The sequence below is a fragment of the Mustelus asterias genome, chromosome 5, assembly GCF_964213995.1.
Source record: "Mustelus asterias chromosome 5, sMusAst1.hap1.1, whole genome shotgun sequence".
Taxonomy (NCBI): Eukaryota; Metazoa; Chordata; class Chondrichthyes; order Carcharhiniformes; family Triakidae; genus Mustelus; species Mustelus asterias.
The window spans coordinates 103,830,853-103,848,285 of NC_135805.1; the positions used below are offsets into that span (position 1 = coordinate 103,830,853).

The window sequence follows — 17,433 nt, forward strand, 5'->3', positions numbered from 1 at the left end:
CCATGGAACAAGAAAATACTAATTTGACTTGTCACACCTCTCATCACAAGCTGACTTCTATTGCATTGAAAATTGCACTGTGTATTTTGACAACTTAGGGCCACCATATACATGTACCGGCAGATGGGAGTCTAGATGGAGAATAAAGGAATCCATGTTTTCACAGCATATGCAGTTCCAATCGGAATTAATCTTGCTGAATCATACTGTTCCTTCCTAGAAAAGTTTACTTAATTTCTTGAGGGAGGTGAATAATGACATCTAAAACCCACAAGGTAAATCTCCAAAATATTTTCTTGTTCTCTTAAAGCAATTAGTGAAATCGCCAATCCAATAATCTAATTGTACGAACTACACTCTCCAAATTTAATCAGATGCAGTCCACAGATGTTTTTGTAATCCCATCTGCTTAACACCCATCATATATCATTCATCACCACATATCATTAATGTCTAAAGGTATTGTTTATAACTTTAAGCATGCTCTTTACTGGATATGTCTCTAGCTCTCCCAAAGGAGTTAACATTTATGCAGCATTAACTACTTTTAATGGGAGTCTCTTCCACACATCCTCTGCAACTGTTCAATTGCCTCCAGCAAAAGAGAATTGATACAGATCATGACCTGTTTACTAGGAGTTAAGTTAATGAAATGCATCCAAACTAAACTAGAAAAATGCCTGATTGTACTTAGGTGTTTTCATTTATTAGACATAAAAGCAAATTAAATGGTGAATGATGTGTCTTAGATGCTGGTGACAAGTCACGCCTATATCACAAGCATGGATTGATGGACATCCATCCATTAACAGATTTAACACAGTTATTCTAAAATTAACTTACAACTGGCATAACAATTAGAAAAAGTCATTGGCTGTTGTGGTATATGTGCAATTGAATAGATTGGGGCTTGCTCTGTGTCTACTTTTGTGACAAGCACAGATACAGAATTTTTACCTTTTGTTATTTCTTTGTAGTCATTAAGCCCACCACAGAGTGAAATGGCAATGGTTGGGAGGTCCCCAATAGTGTCAGAGAAGGTGTCGACTCCGCTGTCCATTCCAGAGCTGCTTACGGTCTGTGGTGACTGATTTTCAGAATGTGCTCCATTTTCAGACCAATTCCGACTAGCTGTGCCGTTTTCACTGTAGAAGAAACAATGTCAGAACTGTTAGTGCGTCGGGATACTTTCTAGTTTACTGTTTGCCACTAGCAGAGCTTCAGATGAAAATCTACAACCTCACGGAAATTACCATTTTGGAAAATAAAGTGCTGCAACTTCAGGATTCATCTCAGTGATATCGTCAAGGTAGACGCCATCCGTGCCCAGATGACGACTGCGTTTATCTGGAGAATGCAAAAAGGAATAAAAACTTGAAGATTTATTCTGGACTACAGCATCGTCATTTCCATTTTACCAATAGATTGGCACACGTAAAGACATGGCAGGACTGTCTCAATCCTCAGGTAATGCCCCAGTTAACCACCGATTATGCTAACCTGCTTCACTTACTCTACAGACCCACCAGGCTGATTCCAGGGATGGTGGGACTGATGTACGAGAGATTGACTAGGTTAGGATTGTTTTTGCTGGAGTTCAGATGATTGAGGGGGGGAAATGTCATGGAGACTTATAAAATTCCAACAGGACTGGACAGGTAGATGCAGGAATGATGTTCCCAATGGTGGAGTTGTCCAGAACTAGGGGTCACAGTCTGAGGATATAGGGTAGGCCATTTAGGACAGAGTGGTGGCCTGTGGAATCATTACCACAGGAAGTAGTTGATGCCAAAACATTGAATGTATTCAAGAGGCAGCTAGATATAGCACTTGGGGTGAACGGGATCAAAAGGTCGTGGCAAGAAAGCAGGATTAGGCGACTGAGTTGGACGATCAGCCATGATCATGATGAATGGCGGAGCAGGCTCAAAGGGCCGAATGGCCTCCTCCTATCTTCTATATTTCTTTGTCTAAACAAGAGGCAGTTCACCGAGGAACGCATTGCAATTTGGATGCATGAGAAAAAAAGAAACTTAGGGAACAGCACGAGAAAGATGACGGGAAATTGTACCGAGGAAAGAAGCTACTCATTAGGTCGGGAAATATACAATAGAAACAAATGTGTTTTAGGAGTTGCAAAAGTACAAAAAATACTCGCAATTGAATGTAGGAAAGTTTAAAAGGGCGAGAGGCCTGGTTTTTAAAAGGCCTGCAAGGGAATACAGTTAGTGAGCGAACACGCAGCCTCAAATTTTTGCTGCATATTTTGAGAGGGGCTTTGACATGGCTCCAGTTTTTTTTTCTGGCTGGTTATTCTGGGCTTTGCTTGGTCAGGTTTCTGTGAATGAACCGTTAGTCCAGCTGCTGACAGCATTAGCCACATTTCACAGTTCTGGCAGCTTATTTTATGTTTCATCTGCTATTCAATGTGTCCCCATGTAGGGGGAGCTGCAGAGGAGAACCCACTTTGAGGCTCTTGAGAAGAAATATCTTGCAAATGTGCACTCAGGATTCAGTGAATATTAGCCCCAATGCTCTTTAGGCAGAACTACTAAAATCTGATGCAAAGGATTCAGATCTTGGGCTTACCCGTGGATTTTCAATATTTCTAGCACCAGGGTGAAACATATGTATACTCATTTCTAATGCGGCACTCGAGAGTCACGTTTTTCAGTTGGTTTGGAAGATTTCAGGACCACTCAATGTATTCAACATTTATAAACAATAAATATCAACAGTATAAAATTACATTTCTATCCGTCCTCAGGTCTGAAGAAGTGTCATATGGACTCGAAACGTTAGCTGTTTCTCTCTCCACAGATGCTACCAGATCGAGAGGTTTTCCAGCATTTTCTGTTTTTATTTCAGATTTCCCGCATCCCCAGAATTTTATTCAACATTTATATGTGTCCCCTTCACAGAGTATTTTTATTCTCTCATGAAAAATTAAGCTGTACAATCATGCTATCCGTAGCACTCAGCGATGCCACTTCAGAAACTCTTACCTTTCCTCTTGCTTGGGGAATCGGTTTTGCTGACTTGCTTGATTGGATTGCCAGAATGGTTCAATTCTCCAGTTTCTGTCACCAACGGAGCCACTAAGGGTTCAAAGTTTTCTGCACTATGTGTAAAATTGCTGAGAGATTGAGATGCAATCTCTTTTACTGCTAAAGGCTCGGGTTTCACTAGTGGAGGGGGAGTCAATGAACCATCATGACAGCTTACAATGGGAGCACTCTCAATCACTCTGAAGTGAGTGCTTCCTGATGGAGTGATGTTCATTGATGGAGTGACGTTCACCCTGTTAAATTCTTCCGTTTTTGGATGAGTAACAAGCTGGAAAAAAGATTGGGGATGATTAACATTTGTTGCACTTATCCATATCAAAACATTACTAAAATTGTCCAATGTCCAATAAGTGTTTAATAAGAGAACTTCACAAAGATGAGGAACACTACATATGGCTGCATGAAAACACATTCAAATCTCAAAGTTGAAGATTAAACATGTAATAACGTATGGATGGCAGAATGAGGATACTTCAGAGGAAATTAAGCCTAGTCAGTTCAGGAAAGAGGAGTTTAGTTGGGAGGATGTGAGGCGAGCAAGAGTAGTCACCCCGATACCAGGAAGAGTTACTGCTTGAAGAATTGCATAATGCCCATCGGGGCGTGTCAAAGATGAGCATGCTAGCAAGATGCTATATTTGGTGGCCTGGCACAGATGCTGATATTGAAAAAGTTGTGAAGCAATGTGACCAGTGTCAGCTACAGTCCCCTTGCACCCCTGGGAAGGACCAGGTTAGCCCTGGGTGAAAGTTCACGTAGATTATGAGCACGATCTCACTTTTGTGAAGGGACACCCATTTGAAATGGACGGAGGGATTTAAACGAAGTCCACAACTTCATACACCACGGTTGAGAAACCACGCCAATGTTTTACCACCCACGGTGTATCAAAGTACTTATCTCAGACAATGGAACGGATGCCGAATTCCAGAAATGCAAAACATTTAATGGAATAAAGCATATCTGAACTGCACCTTATCATCCCTCATCCAATGGGCTGGCTGAGCGTGCAGTTCAAACTTGAGGCTGGAACAAAAAAACAATCACCTGTGTCACAAGAAATCAAGAGTACAGTTCCTGTGAGCCGAAAGAACCAGCCCGTATACCACTACGAGGAGCAGCTCCTGCTGATGGATCGATGCTCAAGAACCAGGGCGAGTTTGGTGGTTCCAAATTTGGCGGGTAGGATGGGGCATACTTACCAGTAAAGGTACCACGATTTCTCAAAAAGGTGGAAAGATGATTTGAGATAGACAATCCAGTTTTTGTAAGCGGACCATGTCAGCCCAAGAATTGTGCTCAGGACAGGGTCACTGTCCTATGAAGTGTGAGTGCAGTACAGATTTTTGAAGAAATACAGATCATTTATGGAGACAAGAGCCATTCCAAAAGCCAGAGGTACTACTGGATCCTACTGTGCCTGCAAATAGTGCTGTTCATAGAATCCCTACAGTGCAGAAGGAGGCCATTCAGCCCATCAAGTCTGCACCAACCACAACACCACCCAGGCCTTATTTGCATAACTCCACATATTTACCCTGCTAATACCCCAAAAAAAATAGGGTCAATTTAGCATGGCCGATCAACCTAACCAGCACATCTTTGAACTGTGGGAGGAAATCGGAGCACCCGGGGGTGCAGACTCCACATGGACAGACACCCAAGCTGGGAATTAAAACCCGGGTCTCTGGCACCGTGAGGCAGCATTTCAAACAGATTAAAATGTGACATTTGAAATATATGATGGGTGGTTAGCTCACCCCCACCCGGGTGTCCTGGCAGCCCCATCCACCATTTAAAAGTAAAATAGGCAATTTAAGTTTGCTAATGAGCCAACTGATGCAAATAACACACTGCCACATTATAAAACAGTGGGCAAGGAGGCAAGGTTCACAAGGACAGCTTTAAATAACTTTGGGGAGGAAAAGGCAGGAAGGAATGGAGGTGTTTATTCTGGGGGGTGGGCTGAGTCAGGAAAACACTTGTTTCTCCCAGCCTGGCCCCTCAAGATCTGCCACCCCATCCTTCTCCCCAAGCTGCCAGATCCTTTCACACCATAAAAGCCCAGCACTTACTTTAAGATCCATCAGTCTTCTCTGTGGGCCTCCTTGCAGCCCTGGCAGTGCCCGCTACTGAGCTCTGGTGCTGCTTGCTGATCAAATTGACTGCCAGCTCTCGAGGGGTTTGGAAGTCTGATGATCACCTGCTTAAGGCAAGCTTCAGCGTGGTATTGCCCGCAGGACAGCCTTGTTGAGCATACATCATTGTGGCACCCACTTTACTCCAGGGAGGCAAGGAATTCCCTCCCCCACTTAAGATTCAGTCCCATGATTCTACAACAGTATATAGTGTACACAGTATCTATTAGATCAGATGTCGAATGGCCTCTTGTCATTTGATACTGGCGTTTTTATGTTCTTAGGAATTAAATATAATTTGTGTGTATTCATAATGCTATTATTTAACACCTTTGTAGATACCTTGCCAGTTTGAGGGAGTTCTCCCCATGCCCAGTGCATTTCTGTGTTTAATCTGTTCATGCCTCGTTCTGATGGCTTACTGACCAACTCGGAGTCACTGTTCGGAGTAGGAGGGCGGGATCTTGAGACACTGTAAAACATGGAGTAAATCTTCAATAGGTGTAACAACTTGTCAACTCACTATTAGCCATTCTGAGCTAAGCTATACTGTCAAGATCTACCTCTTTGCATTTTCCTTTCGGTAGATGGAAGATTCCAGGGGAATTCTTCCATGGTGGGAGAGAAAAGAATTTGATGGGTCAAAAGTTGGATTTATACCAGCATGAATTTCCACAGGATCTTCCACTGGCACACACCAAGGCGAACCAAGAAACCCACTGAAGGCCATCACGAGACTGATTAGCATTGGAGATGGGGGGTACAGACTCCACATGGACAGACACCCAAGCCGGGAATCAAACCCGGGTCTCTGGCACCGTTGATGAAATGCAGAAGACGACCCGATCACCCGTGCCCAATTCTCTGCAGCGCTAGCGGGAAAACATAGCAGTGGAAAACATGTCTGAAACAACATGGTGTGCAGATATCAAGACTCACCTGAATGATGCCCAATGGCCACTCTGAATCCCAGAACACCACAGAACTGAACGAGGGGGGTGGCGGAAGCAGATGCACCTTTGAATTCAGTCTCCTGGACAGGGTCCATCTTCCAGCCTCAGAATTTTTGTAGAGATCCACGATCTTTCTCAGGAGTTTCATCTTCCAGAATGCACATCTGGAGATCAATTTTCAGAAGGTCCACCTTTGTTCTTCAATAATGGGTCAGTGACGCTGGATGTCTTTTTGATATGGTACCCAAATAGGATGATGGATTACGCAACATCAAACCCACCCACCACAGAATATGGCACAAAATCCCCAGTTGTGTAATTAATAAGGTTGGGACCAGAAAATATGGCGTGTTTTCCCAGCAGCCTCTGCAGATGGGAACACTCCACATTCCCATCCCAGCCAGATGGGAGAATTCCAAGCCCAGTGACAGGGGTGGGAACGTGGAGTGTTTCCCCACTGCAGAAGCTAGTAGGAAAACACGCCAAATCTTCCAGATCCAACCTCATGAATTAAGCAACCAGGTGTTTTGTACCATATTCTGCAGCGGGGCAGGCCCAATGGCACATAGTCCGCCAACCTATCTGGATGCCATATTGAAAAGGCTCCAAACATCACTGACCAATTATTGGAGGAGGAAGATGGTTCCCCAGGAACACTGAGGCTGGAAGTTGGACTCCTTCCAGGGCACAAATCTGGAAAGTCCACCTGCAGACGCTGTTACCACCCACTGCTGTGTTGCTGGGTGCCCAGGGGTGCCATTGGCCTCCATTTTGAACTCTGGAGGCATCTCCAAGCGAGTCCCAATATTTGCACACTACATTGTTCCAGACGTGTTTCGCACCTGTGTGTGTTTTCCGGCTGGTGCCACGGAGAATCAGGCATGGGTGATTGAGCCTTCATCTTCATCCCTTAATGAGATGCAAATGAGTTTCACACCGGCCTCCAGCAGATTTCCCGATCCACCGTGGTGGGCACCAATGGAAGATCTGCAGAATTTCACACTGAGTAAAAACAATTTTTGGCCCTCACACGGAATTCTTCCCTCACCTGCCACTGAATGGGTAGCAGGGACATAGAAGATTTCCATCCTTTGTCCACAGATGGGAGAACACCGTTGTCAGCTTTTAACATTTTTAAAATTATATCACAGTTTCTTTCTCATGATTCTCTATAATTTGTATCAATTTTCTTTAAATCTTTCACTAGTATATTAAATACTGACATTCATCATGAGAACACCATTTGGAAGAAAATGGACTAGTCAGTGACAGGCAGTGTGGTTTTGTATGGGGAAGATCATTGCCTAACAACTTGATTGAGTTTTTTGAAGAGGTGACAAAGATAATTGATGAGGGAAGGACAGTGGATGTATTTTATATGAATTTTAGTAAGGCATTTGACAAGGTCCCACATGGCAGATTGGTACAAAAACTAAAATCACATGGGGCTCGGGATGGGCTGGCTAGATGGATACAGAACTGGCTTGGTTATAGAAGACAGTAGTGGTGGAAGGGTATTTTTCTGAATGGAGATCTGTAGCTAGTGATGTTCCACAGGGATCAGTGCCGGGACCTCTTGTTTGTAGTAGATATAAATGATCTGGAGGAAAATGCAGGGGATCTGATTCGTAAGTTTGCAGATGACACGAAGATTGGTGGAGTTGCTGATTGTCAGAGGATGCAACAGGATATAGATAGATTGGAAACTTGGGCACTGAAATGACAGATGGAGTTTATTCTGGACAAATGCAAGGTGATGCATTGAGGAATCAAATTTAGATGTGAATTGTACTGTAAATGAACATTAACATACCGAGGGATCTGGGCGTGCAGGTCCACAGTTCCCCAAAAGTGGCAACACAGGTGGCCAAGATGACTAAGGCAGTATATAGTATGCTTGCCTTCATCAGCCAGGGCATTGAGTACAAGAGTTGGGAAATCATGATCCAGCTATACAAACTTTTAGTTAGGCCACATTTGAAGTGTTGTGCAGCTCTAGTCGCCACACTATCAGAAGGACAGGGAAGCTTTGGAGAGAGAGTGCAAAGTAGATTCACCAGGATGTTGGTGATGAGGAAAGGCTGAATAAACTAGGATTGTTTTCACTGGAAAGATGGAGGCTGAGGGGAGACCCGATAGAGGTCTACAAAACAATGAGAGGCATAGACAGGGTGGATAGTCAGAGGCTTTTTCCCTTGGGTGAAAGTGTCAATTACAAGGGGGCACAGGTTCAAGGTGAGGTGGGGGGGAGGAGGAGTTTAAGGGAGATGTGCGGGGGACGTTTCTCCACACGGAGTGGTCCAGAGGAGAAAACAGGCACATTAGCAACATTTAAGAGGCATCTGGATTCCCTCATGAATTGAGAGGGAATAGAGGGATACACACCGTGTAAATTTAGTTAGGGCATCATGATCTGTACAAGCTTAGAGGGCCAAAGGGCCCATTCCTGTGCTGTACATTTTGTTCTTTAATAGCTAACTGTATTGCAATATATATATATATATATATATATATATATATATATATATATATATATATATTCACACACTTCATTGTCTGTTAAAAAGGATGAATTAGTTAGTTATTAGTACCTGGATGAAAACACAGTATAGGTGGCAAAAGAGACATTAAGCTGCTCTTTGAATGCGTAATTGTCAATATAGGTTAGAAAACATATTCACTTCATAATGATAAGTTTCTAAAATACCCATCCCAATAGACTGAAGTATATGTATTAATAAATCAGAGAACCAAAAACATTTGCCCAGGAACTATGTTTGTTATAGCTCAATAATGTAGGTTCTCTCATGAAGTAAATTCTACTTTTGCCTTAGGTGACTGGTTTGGAAGTCAGTCATTTTAATTCCATTGGCTATTAATGAAGCATGGAAAGTGGTAAAGTAGGCACAAAATTGGCTCAGTGATGGAAAGCAAAGGGTAATGGTGGTAATTATTGTGACTGGAAGGCTGTTTCCAGGAGTTTCACAGGGCTCGATAGCTGCTGGAGAGAGGGAATCAGGTAACGAGAATCTAACTGAGTTTTGAGAGACTGTTTCTCTCCAGGCCACAGAACAGGAGAGACTTGCCAAAGGAACAGGACCCAGAGTGGGTTCTCTCCATCTCTTTCTCTATCCTTCCTGGCAGTGCTTGACCACCCACATGCCATAGGCAGAGTTTTAAGGATCAATGCAGGAGCTGCTGCCTCCATAAATTGTCATTCAATCTCTCTAATTTGTCTCGATGCTGAATCCAGAAAGACCATCGAGCCCACTCCAAAACCATCCAAATCATCAATCTACATGATCTGTGTACGACTGATTTATTGAAATTTAGACAACATAATCTATAGTTGTTTGACAGTACAGAACTTGGGTATTGCTGAAAAAGGAGAGATATGCCATCTAAGCTTTTCATCTTGTAATCTTTAGAACAGTAAAGGGAACAACAATTTGTACTGCATGAGAATGCTGATTGGTTGGCAAGTAAACTCTAATTGGTAGAAGTGCTGCCATGTAGAATGCAGCAGCAAATAGTTAACTGCCAAGCTATTGTTCAAATTCAAACCAGGCAGGTCAACTCTGATTGATTAAAGAATTGCCAAGGGGAGTGAAACAGGAAAATGGCTGTTCCCCAGTCTTTTGATTAGTTGACTAAGGTGCAATGCATGGACATGCTCCATCTGTCTGCAAGGATGGGGCCATTTAGGTGGATAGATGTGGCTTCTAGCATGTGTAAAGTAAGCCATGCAGCAAGCCTGATTGATAATCTTAAAGATAGTAAACTGGTCCCTAGTGTGTTCTCCATAGCAACAGCTGTACTAATCAAAGCCCACTTGTCAACCAAACGGCACTCTCTTCTCATGCAGTACAAATTGGTGTTGTCTTTACTGTCATCTGTCCTGATGATGCAAGATTCCTACAGTGCAGGAGGTGACCATTCGGCCCATCAAGTCTGCACCGACCCACAATCCCACCCAAGCTCTATCCCCATGCATTTACCCTAGCTAGTCCCCTGACACTAAGGGGCAATTTAGGATGGCCAATCAACCCAACTTGCACATCTTTGGGCTGTGGGAGGAAACTGGAGCACCCGAAGGAAACCCACGCAGACACTAGGAGAATGTGCAAACTCCACACAGACAGTGACCCAAGCCGGAAATCAAACCCAGGTCCCTGGCGCTGTGAGGCAGCAGTGCTAACCACTGTGCCGTGTGTATATCTCTTTTCTCAGCACCACAATCTATCCTCTTCTCACTGTGTAACTTGTGTCCTTGTGCACGTGAACTTTTGAATACATATGAGAGTCAGTGTTATTATTTTTATTTAAAAATAGTGTTAAGTACAATACTTTTTTTTTCAGAAACTTAAGAAAACCTGTGTGTCCTTTAAAGTCACACTATTTTAAATAGTGAAACATCCATTGAATTAGCAAGCATATATTCTTTATTTAAAAGACTGTTGTGATCAAGCGAGGTGTGGGGAGGGAAGCCATCCCCCCCAACCACATAACTATAACAACACGCAAAATAAACTCCCGCCTTCAATTCCAGTATTTAACCTAAACAATGGTAATTCTACAAGTCAGAGTTGCTGCATCATTAGCTTATTAAATCTAATAATTGATAAGTTACATAACCCTTGCTTTATTTCACCCATATTAGATTTTAAATGTAAAATCTGGGTGTGATAATGTTGCTGCACCCTCTGTTTTCCAGTTGCTTTATTACTAATACAGCATAATTGAGATATTCCCCATTTATCAAGTTTCAAATGGTCAAGAAATGAAACAAGATTTTCTATCATTTCAGATTGAGTGACAAGTTTATTGTTTAGCTTCATGCTCACTAAATATTTTTAATTTTCTTCAAATCCAGTGGTAATGACATCAAACTTCCTGGAACGCATCACTTAACTTTGGTGCCATCACATTTTTTTTCCCCCCCAGGAAATTTGCGTACAACTGATTTAACATTGCACTGGGAAAATTTCCAGCTTCATTTTTTGCATGCCTTACAATTTACATCCGTCAAAACCATCTGCTCCTCATTTACACTGCTTTGCTGCAATAGAACACAAACATTTTCACAACTGATGCACTACCATTGATTTAAGTCCAGAGGTTCAACTGCAACATTATCCAAGTCATTTGATATCAGCGTAACTGAGATGCTGACAATCTTTGATTTCTTTTCCTTAATTTTTTTTTATTAGATCCAAGCTAAAAATTCAAAGTTAAGAACTGCATTGCGCACACTCAGAGTGGCTTTACAATGAGCATACCACCACGCTGCGTAACAATGGTACAGAGAGAACTGCAGCAGAGGTAAGAGGGCCTGAGAGTGTGTGTGAGTGAGGCACCATGCTGGAAGTCAGCAAGGTCACTAGCAGCCCTAATGATGTTGCTTGATCCATCCATTCATTGGAGCAAACTGCGAGATAATCTGTGGTCTGTAGAATCTGTTTTATTATTGGGAATAACCATGACTCTCTTGAAAATTATTAACTTGTCATTGTATTGATGGATTCTTCACTTGTGTTGATTCTCTATTATTTTCATAATGCTGATAACATTTAAGCAGGTTACTGAGTGTGGTGTAAGGAAACGAGGAGGAGAAAAGGCATTCCCACCCTGCAAAGTCCTTCTCATTAACCTCTGGGTGTCAAGGTTGAGGGAGCTGTCCCTCAGAACATTTAAGCAACAGCCTTACATGACCACAACTATCAGCCCATATCCAAAATATCTCCATCATCCTTGTGATTTGCCCCACCAGTGGGACCCAAAAGTGGATGCACAGTGGAATATGATCAGGTGGGAGTGTTGCTGGCAGTTCTGCTAGGACTCCAAGTGGCATAATACATGTACCAGATCACAAGAATGCAATGGGGAAAGGCCACTGCCTGGAACTTTCAGCCATGGTACTGTGAGGGGCTAGAAACTGGGTAGAACCCCTCTGGCTTTATGAATGACATGCAATGTACACTGTGAATATCAAGAGTCTTCAAATTGTAGAGGCACCCCAGAATGAAACATGATGTACTGCAGTGTAAAATTCAATTTGAAATGTACTTATGATTTTTTGGGGAAAAAAAGGAACAAGTATCAGGTCAAACATGGGCAGGAATATCTTTGTGTTCTCAGCTGATGAACGTGCACTGATTCATTGTTAAATATTTGGATGCCCATCATGGAGAGTGGCTCAGTAGTACCACCAGTAACCAAATCAATCTAGTAGCTCAAATAGGGGCACTTACGAGACTCTATATACCAACAGAAACAGAATCAAATTCCACCACAATCTAACTTCATGGCTCAGCAAGTCAATCACTATCTATCGCCAAAAGAGCAAATTCAACTGGAAGTGCCGAGCCGGTGATCCTTCTCTGCCTCTCCCAAAAGGTTGCGACCATCATTCAAAGCGATTCATTCACCAGGATATCAAGAAACGGCGGAGTGCACTGAATACAGCAAAAGCAACAGAACCCACCAAAATCTTAGCTTGTGGGGAATTCGGGTGCTCCAGGGTGAAACTCACACTAACTAAGTTGTTCCAGCACAGCTAAAAGAGTAATGTCTACCTGATCATGTATACATCCTGTTCATGAAAAGCAGGATAGATGCATCCAACTACTGTTCAATTAGCCGACATGATGGAAGGGGTCATTGGCAGTGCTTTCAAGCAGCGCATTCTCAATAACCCGCTCACTCACAGAAAAGCAATGACTGCGGATTCTGGAATCCGAAACAAAAACAGAAAATGCTGGAAAATCTCAGCAGGTCTGACATCTGTGGAGAGAGAACAGAGCCAACGTTTCGAATCTGGATGACTCTTCGTCAGAACTCAAATACTCACCAATGATCAGTTTGGGTCCTACTACAGCTACCTTGTCCCACACCTCATTACAACCTTAGCTCAAACATGGACATGAACAGAGCGGGGGGTGGGGGTTCGAATGAGTGCCCTAGACTAGCTCTTAGCTTCTTTTATAGTACCTGGCTGCTTCACCAAACAAACAATGCAGGTCCTTTTTGCAGAGCTAGCACAAGCAGCAACTTAACAGTTCAACTTGTGTATGGTCTGTGTGGAAACTTTCGAATTGCTGCACAGTTTACAGGGATCATTGCCCTCTGCATTGTCAAGCCAATATTCAACAGGTGTGACACCAAATACCTCAGTAAAGGGCTCTTCACTGATCACTGCAGAGTGTTTAGCTTCATTAGCAATTCCTCAAGTAACACAGGCATGGACTTCAGCATTCAGGTTGGTGCAATTAATGTTTGTCCCTAGCAGTAACCATCTCCACCTTTCAAGGCATTATCAGCACCAAAATCCCAACCAAGATCTGGACCAAACCATGGACTAGAAACTCAATAGGACCAACTACGGCTAAAGAGGTCAGAGGCACTCACGGTGATCGACTCTTCTTCTGACTAGCCATATTTTTTCTACCACCTACAAGATACAAGTCAGAAGTGCCACAGAATACTCTCCACTTGAACGTTATTACAGCCGCACCCATCCAGGGCAAAGGTGGTCTCACTGACCAGCAACCCATCCATCAGCACAAATATCCACTCCTCTCATCACTACCTCCAGCAGTGTTTACTGTTTATAGATGCACTGCAGCAAGTCATCAACACTTCCTAAACCTGCAGCCTCTACCTGGCAGGAGGAAAAGGGCAATAGGGGCATGGAAACACCATCACCTCCATCCTTTTCTCCAAGTCACACAACATTCTGATTTAGATGTGTATCAGCTCAAGGTGGTACACCACTGGCTCCTTTAAGGGAACCAGTGATGGTCAATAAATACTGGTCTTAGCAGTGATACTCAGGCCCAAATCACAATCTCCATTTTGAGATTTATACAAGATGGATTTCAATTACTGACTGAGGGCTGTCCCAAAATTTAAAACAAAATCATTGTTTTGTTCAGCAAATCCTGTAAGCCGAGCAGACAATACGTTTTTCCACTCGTCGTTATTTTCTTTCTCCTGTTCATTCTGAATGAAGTTTAATGGATAACCTGTTGCCAGTGTTAGACTTAATCCAGAGACTAATGTGTGTACAGAAGCGGGTCAGAGAGAGTTCATGATCCAATTTATCTTGCACAGAAAGTGCCTCACTTCTATTTAGTTTTTTTTTAAAAAAACAGTTTAAAGCCCGTCGTACAGATCATCACCAAGGTTAAAAAATAAAAATTGTTCGTGAGAAGACAAGTAAATAAAGTAGTTACTGGATAGTATCAAGATTGGATGTCACCATATTACATAATAGCACAGCCAAGATCAGGGCCTTTAATTTTATAATGCTCAACAACAGAAATATGCAGAAAATAATTCTTCTTCAGTGTAAGAATGATACTAAACTATCTCACATCAACAAAAGATGTCGTCTGGGGAGTAAAATCATTAACCTGACTAAAACAAAGCACTAAGTTTCAAGTCCCTTTATTTGGGTGGATCACTCCAGCCATGAGACTTCAAAAATGTTAAAATGTTAAAGGTACTCCCCCACTTGCACACTGGAAACGTTGGAAGGTTGACGCTTGTGGAGTGAGACTCTCTGGCATGCATGCTGGTGCACATTCGTAAAGAGCTCACTCGTACCAATGTTCAGTGCCAAGATCCAGGAAAGCAGGACATTGTGGAGCTGGCTTAATCATCCGTCACAATTTACAACGACTGGCCCGAGAGAAGTCATAATGTTAACGCATCAGCAATACAAATACATCTTAATAGTTTCAAATGACAGTGTTCAGATGATTAAACTGTCCCTTGGCAAATATTTAAATAAACTGTATGAAACACACACCAGTCAGTGACACATTATAAACTCAAATTTGATGTTTTGTTTCCATCAGGATGGACGAGAGCATCTGAGGAAATATCCACCCAGCCTTTGAAGGTAGACAGTGCAGGAATCTTTGTGCATGATGGTTGACAGAACACAGTCTGAATAAGGTGAATGTGGCTAGAATATAAAAATCAACTTCATCCACAAATCACAGGCATTCCAAACCTAAATGGAATCCAAGAGCAAAAGTCAAATCTGATGGATACAAGGCAAATCTGTGTGCGTGTTTAGGTCTTTAGAATTGTATTCCCTTTAAAATGCTCCAATTAAAAAAAACAAACAGCGACAATAAAACAAAGGAAAATTGTGTCATCATAATAAACTTCGAATTTAAAATTGAAAACATAACACTGAGGTCTAAGAATGAACAAACATCAAAACTTTAGGTTAATTAAAAACAGATTTAAATTATTACACATCCTGAATGGTTAATATATTAGCAGCATCACTAAGTGGGCACTGCAGCAACATTCTTATACCTGAGCATAGATGGAAAAAGTGATGATGGCTGTGGACAAGAACTAGACAAGCCTCCAGCAACAGGAGCCAAAAGATGTGAAGTACGTTGCTCGATTTCTACAGGCGGACTGGAGTTTTGCAATGCAGCAAAAAAAGCAGAATTAATTAGGTCGCTGGGCTCTTGCTGAAATATCTGAGCACAGAGTGTACAAATGACAAATAAAACAAGCAAGCCGGCTGTTACAGCATGCTGTACTGACAATGTGTTTTACTTAATCAGGACACGCATTTGAGCTGAACAAGCAGTGCGGTTTCCATCCGAAAATGGAATAGTATTTTTAAAAACATACATATGGTATAATTGGACAACATACATACAAAATTGATCTCAGTAAAGAATCATGTCTAAAACAGTGTAGGATATCACCATTTATGCATCATTTGAAGAGACAAAAAGAGAGAAGTCTTCAAATTTTAAAAAAATCTCGAGATGGTCATTGACCAGTCAAATCCAAGGCTTTATATTTTATTTCCATTCTCTGGGATTTGCCAAAAGACTGTATTGTCAACAATTTATGGTGATGAATTCAGGAACTAATTTTGGAATTTCCTGGTCACCTGCTGAAGCACGACGACTAATATCAGCCACAAATAATAATCTAGCAGTTATTTAGTAACAAAACAGGCCATTTTCTGTCCAATCAGAATGAACATTATCAATATTATTATATGACAATGGATCTCCCAGTTCTGGTGATGGTTAAATCGCTGTACAGCAGCCCCACTGCTTTGATGTCGCACAATCCTACTAACCAATCTTTAAAGGAGCGTTAATCTAATAGAAGCGTTTTTACATTCGTGTGGAAATGTGCAATCTTCAAGCATTTTCGCCACATTGCTTGTGCCTAAACCACAGTGACAACGTGATGCAGTCATTACCCATCTAGTAATCATATCTTCAATTTTTTTCAATCAAAATATCATAGAATCCTTACAGTAGAGAAGGCAGCCATTTGGCCCATCAAGTCTGCACTGACTCTTCAACAGAACATTCTTAGCCAAGTCCACTCCCCACCCTACTCCTGTAACCCCACACATTTACCCCACTAATCCACCTAACCTACCCATCCTGGGACACTGAGGAGCAACTTAGCTTGGCCAATCCACACATCTTTAGACTGTGGAAGAAACCAGAGGACTGGGAGGAAACATACACAGACACAGGAAGATGTAAACTCCACACAGTGACCCAAGGTCGGAATCAAACCCAGGTCCCTGGCATGTGGAAGGCAGCAGTGCTAACCATTGTGCCACCATGCCTCTCACTTGAGGTTTGTAACCAAAATGTAATGTCATCAACAATTTAACCATATGCAATTGCAGATGCTTTCAGAATGTTTGACAAATTAAACTTCAAGCTACACTCAACACCAAAACCGCTGCCAGAGCTTCCATTTTGCAAGTGTTCACTACATAAAAACCATTACATTGTGATAATGAGCCACTTTAATTATCTATCCTAAATACCAGGAAAACAGAAGCAATCTACCCAGCCCCCCACTCCAATTAAAGTTTATTATTTGTGGCTTGTCATTACACGTACATTGATTGGACAAAAAGCAAATGGAACACCACAATATCTAATAATGCAGGAATGAGTCAAAAACATTGGCAAAAAGACCACTTACTTATATCTGGATGAACATTCGCTGTCTGATAGGGGATGCACCGAAGAGTGGGTGAAGTTAACTGAGGAACTGACCTGTTTATCACTGTATGTATTTGTCAAGTTCCTTAAGGAGGAAAACAATGCAGTAATTAGTGGGAAGCTTCAAATGGCAAATTGTAATTGTTATTAAAAAAACACATTATGAATAATGGTATTGCACAGAATCCCACTTGGGTATAAAAAAGACACAAGAACAGTTGGAAGCTTTTTCCCAGGGCAGAAATGACAATTA

At 42.0% G+C, this 17,433-nt stretch overlaps 1 protein-coding gene across 9 annotated transcripts in view; it reads right to left on the reverse strand.

Annotated features, from left to right (window-relative positions):
• lpin1a (lipin 1a) overlaps positions 1-17,433 on the reverse strand; it is a 144,421-nt gene that overhangs the window by 35,895 nt on the left and 91,093 nt on the right. For 6 of the 9 annotated variants that reach the window (XM_078213119.1, XM_078213115.1, XM_078213121.1 and 3 more), the window contains 6 exons: positions 17,161-17,265; positions 15,493-15,600; positions 5,549-5,678; positions 3,006-3,336; positions 1,254-1,347; positions 958-1,145 (listed from right to left, as the gene is read on the reverse strand). In XM_078213119.1, coding sequence (XP_078069245.1) covers positions 958-1,145; positions 1,254-1,347; positions 3,006-3,336; positions 5,549-5,678; positions 15,493-15,600; positions 17,161-17,265 — 956 coding nt within the window. The remainder of the gene's footprint in view (positions 1-957; positions 1,146-1,253; positions 1,348-3,005; positions 3,337-5,548; positions 5,679-15,492; positions 15,601-17,160; positions 17,266-17,433) is intronic. The other 3 variants (XM_078213120.1, XM_078213122.1, XM_078213123.1) reach the window with 1 other exon arrangement.